This window comes from Pteropus medius, unplaced genomic scaffold (genome assembly GCF_902729225.1).
Source record: "Pteropus medius unplaced genomic scaffold, Ma_sr-lr_union100, whole genome shotgun sequence".
Lineage (NCBI taxonomy): Eukaryota > Metazoa > Chordata > Mammalia > Chiroptera > Pteropodidae > Pteropus > Pteropus medius.
This window is the reverse complement of record NW_024353787.1, coordinates 58229-70691: the sequence shown is the minus strand read 5'-3', so window position 1 is coordinate 70691 and position 12463 is coordinate 58229. Positions and strand designations below refer to the sequence as shown.

At 37.9% G+C, this 12463-nt stretch overlaps 1 protein-coding gene and 1 pseudogene across 1 annotated transcript in view; both read left to right on the top strand.

Moving 5' to 3' along the window:
* Window positions 1-12463, top strand: part of MACF1 (microtubule actin crosslinking factor 1) — a 297622-nt gene that overhangs the window by 258339 nt on the left and 26820 nt on the right. Inside the window, 17 exon segments of the mRNA XM_039850987.1 lie at window positions 154-372; window positions 1311-1514; window positions 2398-2406; window positions 3311-3542; window positions 4171-4397; window positions 5473-5595; window positions 5681-5782; window positions 6391-6492; window positions 6582-6755; window positions 6851-7006; window positions 7150-7347; window positions 7894-8022; window positions 8728-8901; window positions 10467-10622; window positions 10725-10931; window positions 11073-11192; window positions 11609-11778. Coding sequence (XP_039706921.1) covers window positions 154-372; window positions 1311-1514; window positions 2398-2406; window positions 3311-3542; window positions 4171-4397; window positions 5473-5595; window positions 5681-5782; window positions 6391-6492; window positions 6582-6755; window positions 6851-7006; window positions 7150-7347; window positions 7894-8022; window positions 8728-8901; window positions 10467-10622; window positions 10725-10931; window positions 11073-11192; window positions 11609-11778 — 2702 coding nt within the window.
* On the top strand, window positions 1839-1957 carry LOC120593316 (uncharacterized; annotated as a pseudogene).

Genomic DNA, 12463 nt, shown 5'->3' with positions numbered 1-12463 from the left:
TCTTATCCATGAGTCTGTTTGTCGTGTTTGTTTGTTGCTTTCAGTTTTATATCCCACATATGAGTGAAATCATATTGTCCTTTAGACTTTAATGTATATATACCTACATTTTTTTCTTAGAAGAGTTCATAATAGTAATACTTCTGTTCATAGGAAAAGACAGAGTCTCTAATACAGCAATACGAAGATGTTAGTCTACTCAATTCAGAGCGTTATGCCCGTCTAGAGCGGGCACAGGTCTTGGTGAACCAATTTTGGGAAACTTATGAGGAGCTCAGCCCCTGGATTGAAGAAACTCGGGCACTAATAGCACAGTTACCTCCTCCAGCTATTGATCATGAGCAGCTCAGGCAACAGCAAGAGGAAATGAGGGTAAGGAGCATGCTGAGTTTCATTTAACTGCAGAACTGAAAATGGACTCCACAATCTATTAAAAAACATATTTACTAGTGCCTACTGAGTGTTAAGGTCTATGTTATAAAATGCTTAATCGGTTAGAACTTCTTTACACAATAAAAATACGTATCTGAATTATTTCCTTTGTCCTTTAATATGAATCAGTTAAAGAAAATATTATGGAAATACCAGGAACCTGGATATTGCAGAAGTAAACAAAGAACTAAGTAAACATCTAGGGAATTTAATATCTTTCCAGTAGACAATAGGGTGGCTCTTTCCATTCGGTTAGTCCCCAGCTGGAGTGAGCCATGAAGGAATGTCAGAAAGCATTTGCTGCATATAGTTGAGATGAAAGGGAAGTTTGTAGACTCTTCAACATATGCTATTACCACTGTAAAAAGATACTTTTTAATGCTTATAATATTTGTTTATGGCTTGTGCTCATTCCTATCTCTGCATTCCTGTAATTGGAAAGTTGTAAACTAGAAGTAGTCAGCAGTAAAGTCAAGGAGTGATTGGATTACCCGAAATGTTGCTATTTGTAGCTCGTCCTGCTTAGTGTCTCTCAGCCTGGGGAGGGAGAAAGGTATTAAACGATGGAAATTACTATTAGTATGCATAAGTATTCATGAGTACAGAAGATGATGGGATAAACTTATATCAGAGGGTGAAAGTCTGGGAACACTCCCTGGGCGATGAGGCATCACTGGCTTTTAATAGTTAAAGAATCAGGTAGTGTCCAGAGCCCAAGACTTAGATGTTTTTTTCCCTCTCAATAAATGATGAAATGCTGGGACTTGCTGGTGTTTAGTAATTCATTTTGTTCCTCCCAAAGTTGGCATGCGCTCTGATTAAATATTTAAATAAACTGATATAAACATGCTCATTTTAATCCATATTTCTTCACATAGCAATTAAGGGAATCCATTGCTGAACACAAACCTCATATTGATAAACTGCTAAAGATAGGCCCACAACTAAAGGAGCTAAATCCTGAAGAGGGAGAAATGGTGGAAGAAAAATATCAGAAAGCAGAAAACATGTATGCCCAAATAAAAGAGGAGGTACGCCAGCGGGCCCTGGCTCTGGACGAGGCTATTTCCCAGTCAGCTCAGGTACGTGTGTGTCATAAACTCCTTCCACTGTCCTTTAGTCTAAGCAAGAAGTCTGTATATCAAGTATTTTCTATGCTCAAGAGTGTCTAGACCAGCGTGTTGGTGATACATTATCAGAGACTAGGAACCTTTGCCAGTCTGCATTTTCATTCAAGGAGCATGGGTATGCTGACACTTGTCAGGAGGGTTAAACATGTCTCAGTTGGTATATATTGTCTGTTGATGCTTTCCTTAAAGACTTTATATTGTGACAATCCTTTAGCAGGGATGATTCTGGATAAATTCATTTCAAAGTAATAAATGCCTTAAGAAAAATCAGATTAAGTCTACGGCCATGCCACCCTGAACCTGCCCGATCTCATCTGATCTTAGAAGATAAGCAGGGTCGGGCCTGATTTGTACTTGGATGGGAGACCACCTTGGAATACCATGTGCTGTAGACATTAAAAAAGAAAAGAAAAGAAAAGTCAGATTATTATTGGGCCTGTTAACTTTTGAGATTTAGAAGACAGCACATTAGTTCTCTACTCAAGAGGCCACTGGCTTGCTAGCTCCTAGCTCAGAGAAAGATGCTTGAGTAGGGAGACATAAGAGTGGAAGAGAAGCATAAACCACCAGCAGTGGAGTTTAAAGCATGTAACTACATACTTTTCAACTAATATATTACTGTGAACGGTACTTTTGTCATGTCTGGGTATTTTATTTCCTATGTTTAGTCAATATTCTTGGTTAATATTTGTACTTACTCGAGTTTCTCCCCCCACCTTCCGTCCCATCTCTCACTCACATTGTGGAATGTGTTACTTTGTGTTGTTGCTGCCTGCTCCTGTCTTCCCCACATCGTCACATTTCATTGTTGTGTTGACCGCGCCCACCATTACAGATTACAGAGGTAAGGTACCCAACCCCATTGGGATTAGAGTGTTCTTATGAAGCTGAGAATTGAGAGGATTACCTATAAGGAAATTTCCCTAAACTTCAGTGGAACGAATTTTATTAGTGCAGTTAATTATGCCAGTTTCATTTGGGGTGGAACCTAGAAGTAAAGGAGTGATGGGAAGTGATTTTGTTAAGGAAACCCCACCACCTATTTCCTGTCAGACACTTACAGTGGATAAGCCTTATTCTAATTAATGAATCCAAAGTAGGTTTTAGATAGCTTTTTTAGGGGGCAGGCTTAGCTATTTCGCTCCCATTTCTCCCCTCTCTGCTTCAGATTGTAAATGAAAATTTTCCAATTATAGTCATTTTATTCAAAGTACCAGAAAAGAGGAAATTGTTCTTTTAGAATAAGGTTAGGTTTGGCCTTCCTTAATTTTTTTTCATCGTGCCAACATTTTCCTTTCTCACTGTTATCTACAGTGGTTGTTAAGTTGCATGCTATGATAATTTAAAATTCTAAGTCATTTAGCATATTGAGTTCCCCATCTACTTACATAGTTGGTGGAGGGCATCTAACTTGTTGGTCTGATCTGTTGCATGCAACTGTCATCTGAGATGTTGACACACTGACTTTCACCAGTTTCATAGTCTTGTCCCTTTCTCGTCACATTTCTAGTATATTACTTAATATCTTTTTGATTCTTAAACATTTACTTTCTTTTTCTGATGGGCCAGCTCTAGTGTACTATGCCCAAAACAGTTCCTAAGCCGAGCCCAACATCCACTGGGCATGGCTGTGTGTAGGTTATCCTAAATAGAAGTAGATTTATACCTTGGTGTTATCTTCCCTGACGCTTCCCCCACAAGTATGATGAAATATTGCTGTGATGGCTAATGGTCTGGCATTTGTTTAGTTCCATGATAAAATTGAGCCCATGTTGGAGACTCTGGAGAATCTTTCTTCTCGCCTGCGTATGCCACCACTGATCCCAGCTGAAGTAGAGAAGATCAGAGAGTGCATCAGTGACAATAAGAGTGCAACCATGGAGCTAGAAAAACTGCAGCCTTCCTTTGAGGCCCTGAAGCGCCGTGGAGAAGAGCTCATTGGGCGATCTCAGGGAGCTGACAAAGATCTGGCTGCAAAAGGTGCTTAATGAATCTAACTATTTTTAAGGAAAAACAATAGAAGAAATTCTAAGCTGTGTTTACTTCCAGCATCCCACCAGAAGTACTTCATTGAATGTAGAAAGTTCCCAAGTAATGACTATTCCAGAAAGTCATTTGGAAGGCATTTAAAATTCAAAACACATCTCATTTAAACAAGGTTGCAATCGGTAGTTAGATTCCCAGGCCAGGAAACAAATGCTCCGTTAACCCCTAATATAAGTGAACTGCTGTATCAATAGTGGATAGAACATAACTGCCTTTTATAACACTTTCATGGAAAACAGCAAATTCAACACAGAACACTGGAAATAGAAATCTCAGTCCCTTTATAAGTTAGCAGGTTAGGTGTTTTGTATCTTTCCAGTACCTTTATATTAGATGATAATTCTTTTCCAGATTACCACTGCGATCTCTTTATATGTGAGACCAACATAAGCAGAAAATGTAAATGTGGAAATAATAAAACTAAGATAGAAAACTATCCTTCAGTTATAAATTCTTAGAGCTTTTTTAAAGATAATTTCAGTGAAAATGTGAGTAAAATTAGATGGTATTTCTGATGAAACTGATTTCAAGTACTTAGAGCAGTCCTCCTTTACACCCTCAGAAATCCAGGACAAATTGGATCAAATGGTATTCTTCTGGGAGGACATCAAAGCTCGGGCTGAAGAGCGAGAAATTAAGTTCCTTGATGTCCTTGAACTAGCAGAGAAGTTCTGGTATGACATGGCAGCTCTCCTGACCACCATCAAAGACACCCAGGACATCGTCCATGACTTAGAAAGCCCAGGCATTGACCCATCCATCATCAAACAACAAGTTGAAGCTGCTGAGGTAAAAACAAAAAACACCCTTATATGTTTGTCCTCAAGAAAAGCGTTTTGTCCAAGTACATTGTGTTAACTAACTGCTTAGCCAGGCTGAGTGCCTTAAAAGCTGTTGTAAGTTTAATGGGATATTTTCCACTTGAAGGAAATATCTATAAATAGTAGATTCCTTTTTTATATATACAAGCTTTACTGCTTATAGATCGTGATATAGAACAGTTTCATCACACAAAACTAATTTTCTCATTAGTTTTAAACTTAATTTAAATTAGTATAATATGCTTAGAAAATCCAGTTTTGCTTTTATTTCTGAATTTAGTCCTTGCTATAGTATACATTATTTTATTTCTCAAGTAAATTTCTTTAATGCAAAAGAGTAGAAGGTGGAAAAGAAAAATAAATTCTGTGTTCATCGTCCGAAGATAACAGTCGCTTCTTTGACATACCTTTTATAGTCTTTTGGGAGCCTAGTTTTTATTTTTACTAAATGCATTTATCTCCTCATTTTTTCAGTCTAGTTCAAGCCAAGCCTATTTTGATATTGTCTCTCTTATGTCTTTTATTTCAACCATTCTCCCTCTCCCCACCCCTGTCATTGCCAGTCCATGAACCACTTTTTAGGATCTGGCACAGAACCGGCTTTCTTCAAGATTATATAGCCTAGCAAGTCTATTATACAAGTCTCTCAATTAAATTTGTGACTTGTGCTATATTATTTACTCTCGTTAATGTATGTCTTTATAATAGATTTCTAGCTATAGATTATAATCTCCTTGGAGGAAGGAAGGATGAACCTTTGGTAAATTATTGAAGCTTATTGTACCTTTCACAGACTATTAATTATAGTTATATATATAAATAGACTTGAAACACTTATTTTTTGTATATGTATATGATAAATAACCAGAGTCTGAAACTTCACTATTTAGATAAATGAAATACTATAAGAACATTGAAAGGCTTTTGTGAAATTGACAGTCCTGTTTAACATCTGCTATTGATGGTATATAATTACATTTGCAAAGTTTGAGAAGTTCTGTTCTGCTTCTGTTTTGGCTTATGTTCTCTTCATTTACATATAGACTATTAAGGAAGAGACAGATGGTCTACATGAGGAACTGGAGTTTATTCGAATCCTTGGAGCAGATTTGATTTTTGCCTGTGGAGAAACTGAGAAGCCTGAAGTGAAGAAAAGCATTGATGAGGTGTGGAGAAATGGATAAGGAGTTCTGATACTAGTGGACTCAGACTGAAGAGCGGTATTAATTAAAGAATCTGTTTTTCCCCTAGATGAATAATGCCTGGGAGAACTTAAACAAAACATGGAAAGAGAGGCTAGAAAAGCTTGAGGATGCCATGCAAGCTGCTGTGCAATATCAGGATACTCTTCAGGTGAGAAACCATAAGGTGATCACCACAGAAATAACAGGTTCTGTGTTGGCATATTCTGAATCCAGCATGAGAGTGGACCACCTTTACAAGGACCACAACATTCTCAAGCCTAAAACAACCTGTTTCTGTATTTCTAACCAGTTTCCGACTTCTAAGTGTAAAAAGTACTGATACCCAAATTTCTACCCTTGTTGCCGTGTTTTTCATCATCTTGTGTTCATCATAGTTATCCTCATGGTGGCTATGCAGTGAAGATGGCCTTGCTGTGAAAATCATTGCTTGAGAGATGTTCCAAACCCAGGTTATCTTGAAGCACAACCTGGCACAGTAGCTTTGGCACATTATGAGCTTGCTAGCTGACCATGAGAAATGTTACTTTTATTCACATTGAGTTTTTTCAGATTATAGTTTATTTTGGATATTATCTCAATAATGTTGCCTTTATTCTTAAATCCCCATATTACTGGAATAAATTACCACTGCCTTTCACCTAAAAACAAACAGCACATGGTACTTTATCTCTGATAAATAAGCAGAAATAATGCTAATTCTCTCCTGACTCCTTACGCTTTTGTTTTTTTGACTGCTTATTTGTATTTTTATTTTAGGCTATGTTTGACTGGCTAGATAACACTGTGATTAAACTCTGCACCATGCCCCCTGTCGGCACTGACCTCAACACTGTTAAAGATCAGTTAAATGAAATGAAGGTTTGTATCTGGGAATGGCTTTTGAAGAAGGTTTGCTTCTTTATAGTTTTTAAAGACTTGGTTGGATGCTAACATTATGTTTTCGATAGGAGTTCAAAGTGGAAGTTTACCAACAGCAAATCGAAATGGAAAAGCTCAATCACCAGGGCGAACTGATGTTAAAGAAAGCTACTGATGAAACAGACAGAGACATTATACGAGAACCATTGACGGAACTCAAACACCTCTGGGAGAACCTAGGTGAAAAAATTGCCCACAGACAGGTAAAGCAAATGGCGGCGTACATAAATGGACTACTGCCTGCTGTTTTCTAATTTTCTAACAATGTCTTGTTCTCTTTATATTTTTTTCTGAGTAGCATAAGCTAGAAGGTGCTCTCTTGGCCCTTGGCCAGTTCCAGCATGCCTTAGAAGAACTAATGAGTTGGCTGATTCACACCGAAGAGTTGTTAGATGCTCAGAGACCAATAAGTGGAGATCCAAAAGTCATTGAAGTTGAGCTCGCGAAGCACCATGTAAGTATTTTTATTTTTCATCTCTAAGCCTATTGGTTTGAGACCAGATATTGCCACCAGAGGTCTTTTGATATTACGTGTACCTAGAGAACCAGGTTTGAGGTTATCTGTAGAGATAAATTATGTTTTTCAACATTCTTTAGGTTCTAAAAAATGATGTTTTGGCGCATCAAGCCACAGTGGAAACAGTCAACAAAGCTGGCAATGAACTACTGGAGTCTAGTGCTGGAGATGATGCCAGCAGCTTAAGGAGCCGTTTGGAAACTATGAACCAGTGTTGGGAGTCAGTGTTACAAAAAACAGAGGAGAGGGAGCAGCAGCTTCAGTCGACACTGCAGCAGGTACGTGCATCGTCCCAGTTAGGTAAGGAGAGCTGGGCACATAGCAACATTCAGAAGAAAGCCTAAATCAACAAAAGGAAAGCTATTTGGGATGGAGCCCCCTGTGTCTAGAGAGGAAGGTCATTTCTGTGCTAGAACTTTTCTGGAAAGAACAGCTTTTGATTTGATGGGTTTTGGGGAGACAGTATGTAGTCCAGTCTCTTTGTTTACTATTCAAAGTTAGTAGATCTTTGCTATAAAAAACCTTGTCCACAGATTCAGTTATCAAGTCAGGTCCCTCCATATCCATATTCAACAGTACCTTAGTCAACCAGTTCAACTGTGTCAGACATCTGTAATATGTTACAGTGAGGTCTGAAAGATTCTGCTAGATTCTAAAAGTAAATAAATATATTGGCCCCATGCTAATCCAGTAACAGAGCAGCTCTGCCTGCGAGCAGCTCAGAACTTTTCCCTCAAGATAGATTATTCTTTTGGTCATTTAGAAAGTTTACTTTTGAAGCTAGAATCGACTGCTGACCTTGTTGATGTGTCTTTTATCAAAAGGCCCAGGGTTTCCACAGTGAAATTGAAGATTTCCTCTTGGAACTGACTAGAATGGAGACCCAACTTTCTGCATCTAAGCCCACAGGAGGACTTCCTGAAACTGCTAGGGAGCAGCTTGATACACATATGGTAATTGAGCAGAAGCATTTCATATTCAATAGCTCCTTTCTGAGTTCACAAAAAGATATGTATCTGGGAGTCTACAAAGTAGTGCCTTTTTAGTGACAGTATAGTACAACCTTGCAGACTGCTGCCTATATGCAGGCTTTTAATACCCTACCACAGACAAGGGTATTGAAAGCCTGTGGCCACAGGCTTCCACTGGTGACAAGGGAGAATTGGCTGGAAATACATTAGTGAGCTGGTAAATTTTGAGTTAGTTCGGTGGGCACAAGAATGTTGACTTGAAGTGAGAGCATCAAGAAGACAAATACACAACTCAGATGCAGTCGTACTTAAGAAAAAGACTACTTAGGTGGGATTTAGGGAAATTCAGTAGATACTAGCAATATTTTAAGAAAGTGGCTCAGAATAAAAAGCAACATAATTTCTAGGCAAGTCCTTCAGGAAAAGGAGAAATAAATTATTGGAGTCTATTTTTATAATCTCTGATCCTTAAAAAAATTCTGTTTACTTGGCAGCAGATTATTTTAATATTAAGGAATATTGGTGGGTTTCATTTCCTAATTGCTCAGCAGTTGAACCGAATCCAAAAGAAAGGATTCTAATCAAGACGAGACCTTCCTGGACTTTTCCATACTGTGCTCATAATCTGTATGTGGCCGTCTTTCAGGGAATTGGCATTATTGATACCTTTCCTGCCTTTTCTTGTAGGAACTTTATTCCCAGCTCAAAGCCAAGGAAGAGACTTATAATCAACTACTTGACAAGGGCAGGCTCATGCTTCTAAGCCGTGATGATTCTGGGTCTGGCTCAAAGACGGAACAGAGTGTAGCACTCCTGGAACAGAAGTGGCATGTGGTCAGCAGTAAGATGGAAGAAAGAAAGGTATCACCACAAAATATAGTGTAGTGCATGGTGTGCTTGGTGGTGGCATGTAATTACCATCTGGTTTCTATGAGGACTTTTTTAAGACTAGTATATTATACCAGAAGTTGCAGAATTGATAGTCTCAGAATTGCCTTTGTGCTAATCATCTTATCTTTTCTGCCGTTAAATTTCTATTTTCCATCCACACCAAGTTGCATTGATGATACCAGCTTCCGCCAATATTTGCCTGTATTCTTTTTTTTTTTTTTTTAGCATCTGCCAGTTAAGACATTATGTTCAATGGTGGACCCTGTATCCATTGCTAATCAGATTTGTGTTCCTACTTAAAAACAAGGTTATGTTGGAACTGGTGACTTAGGTTTGGGAGGGTGGGGACAGAGCATTCAGGTAGTATGACTAATAAATAATTTCATACAAGGAATTTGGATTCTAGTATAAGTATAGTATGCAAAGAATTGTACTAAAAATCAAGAGAGAAGTAAATTATGTGGCCTCTTCCCACTTCTTCAAAAGTCAAATTCTCTTCAAAAGAAAAGTGATTCGAGATCATTAATTTTATACAATTTTTCTAACATAGGGTCTAGTAATTTTATTATACAGAGAATGGCTAGAGGACCTGGGTGTAAGGCTATGTTCTAATTCTTGGGACAGGCTGTTGCCTACAGTTCCTGCAGAATGTAGAACTAAGACTAATTAAAGAAACCAAGGCAGATTCTGGCTTAAAATCAGTTTCTAGAGGGTTTGCCCAGCAGTGGAGCATGTTGCCTCAAGATATACCCATCAATGGAACTGGTCAAGCAAAGGATAGTTATTTCAGATTTCACAAGAACATTACATTTCGGGTTCACTAAAATCGTGTATTAAGTATGTGTGGTGCTATATTAAAGAATATATCAATAAAATGATGTGGAGGATTTCTTGCCATCTAACTTGGCAATATATTCCTTAGCATTTCTATAATAGATTTGAGGTAGATTTTATTTTTCCGTGTGATGTATTTATATCGGACCTGTACATTATTGAAATATTTATTATTACCTTTTCTGTTCATAGCATAAGAATAAGTTTCAGACCCAGACATTTTTAGGCGCCATATTTTCTGAAAACATTTAAACAGAGAGCACTGCCGTGAGCATCATCTTTATAGTAAAGTACTTTTCATTTTGTTGTTTTTATGCCACAAAAAGAACATTAAAAGAAAATGAGACTTTGCCCAAAGCAGGCTGCAGAACCTGTCACCACTAATGGGTCTGTTCACTTACTTACATGTTGAATAGTTTTATCCTATTCTTTAATGTCCTAGGAAGTAGGAAATAGCAGAGAAGGCAACTCAGCTGCAAATTGTGATCTTTCCTTTTTCATACAGTTGTTTTCAGTTTCAGACACTAAAGTGTCCCCTTCTTTGCAAACAAAGAATGTTTGGCAGTTGATTAAATGAGACTTCCTTTTTAGAGGTCGTTTCATTTGGTGTACAATTAACGCCTTTGTCCTTGAAGCTATAATTCCTGAATTTGGCACTTTTTCATTGTGTGTGTGTTGTGTGTGTTTTAATTAAAATTCAGTCAAAGCTGGAAGAGGCCCTCAACCTGGCAACGGAATTCCAGAATTCCCTGCAAGAATTTATCAACTGGCTCACTCTAGCAGAGCAGAATTTAAACATCGCTTCTCCTCCCAGCCTGATTCTAAACACTGTCCTTTCCCAGATAGAGGAGCACAAGGTAACTATGACACTATGATGTTGCCTTCCTTTTGAAAGGACTGGTTGAAAGAGATGCACCACTATCTTGTCTTCAGTTTTAAAAGCAATATTTTTGTCTCAGGTTTTTGCTAATGAAGTGAATGCTCATCGAGACCAGATCATTGAGCTGGATCAAACCGGCAATCAGTTAAAGTTCCTTAGCCAAAAGCAGGATGTTGTTCTGATCAAGAATTTGTTGGTTAGTGTCCAGTCTCGATGGGAGAAGGTTGTCCAGCGATCTATTGAAAGAGGGCGATCACTAGATGATGCCAGGAAGCGAGCAAAACAAGTAAGTTATAAAAGAAAGATACTGATTTACTGAACAACCTTGGGCTACGTGTATTATTGAGTCTTTGGATTGGTTCACATAAAAGTGTTATATAGTTTGCATATTCTTTCCTGTTATAACTTATTTCTTACATAATTGTAGTTCCATGAAGCTTGGAAAAAACTGATTGACTGGCTAGAAGATGCAGAGAGTCACCTGGACTCAGAACTGGAGATATCCAATGACCCAGACAAAATTAAACTTCAGCTCTCTAAGCATAAGGTAAAGCAGTTTGTTTCTTTTCGGTCCAGAGCTTGGTATTCACTGAAGATTGTAGCTTGCTAAAAGTGAAAATCAGAGCTAGTCAAAAGAAAATTAATCGGTTAATGTTAAAAAGTCAAGATGATGAAGCCAGCATTCCGTTTTATGTCTAGACAGTGTCTAACCATGACAATTGCTCATTTAAATAACAGTTCAAACAGTTAAAACTGTAGACTTTTAGAAATACGCAGTGCTGTATGTGGCATAAACACAAATTCGTAAATTTGTTAAGGATGAGCTCTTATTAGTTGTAGTTCAGGAAGTAGTGACATACTGTATCTAATTACCAACCTGAAAACACAAAAAATTTTTTCTTTGTTCCAAATCAAGATGTCTTCTCACTTTAGCATGTCTTTTTCTTTTCTCTTTGGAAACAGGAATTTCAGAAAACTCTTGGTGGCAAACAGCCTGTATATGATACCACAATTAGAACTGGCAGAGCCCTGAAAGAAAAGACGTTGCTTTCTGATGACACTCAGAAACTTGACAACTTACTGGGAGAAGTCAGAGACAAATGGGATACTGTTTGTGGCAAGTCTGTGGAGAGGTGAGCATGAATGTCCCCTTCATGGGTCTGTGTATTATGCCAAAACTAAGAGACTGTTACCGGAGTCCATAAGTGGTAATAAAGCTAATGTGTCAGTAATAAGTTTTGTAGTATCTCAGTATCTCCAGTTAGTTCAATGAGAGTTATGAAATAATTTAAATAAAATATTAAAATTCTCTCATTTTAAACTTGATTCTATTGTATTAGGAAGAGAGAGACCCATAAAATCAAGCCAACCATAAAAGATCAGTAACTAAATCACTAATTTGTGATACTAGTAGCTCTCTCACTTAGGGCTCTCACCATGTGTTGGACGCTATGCAAAGCCTTGCATGTATTGTCTCATTTAACCATCACAATACCTGACTCGTACTGAGTAACTTCTACTGTGTATGTGCCTACTAATCATTTAACCCTCACAACAGCCACTATGGTGGTACCGTTATTCTCATCTTACAAATGAGGAAGTAGTCATAAAGAGGTTTCTTAACTCCCCAAGGTCACTCAGCTACTCAGAAGCAGAGCTGTGATTTGAAGCCATTCAGTTTGGTTCTAAAAGTAGTACTTTTATCCATTTCTACCCACTATGCTATGCTCAGTGTTATAGTAAGTATCTCTATATTATTTGTAATCCCAATTTTTAGATGAGGTGACTGAGGTTCAAAGAGGTAAAGAAACATAAGTG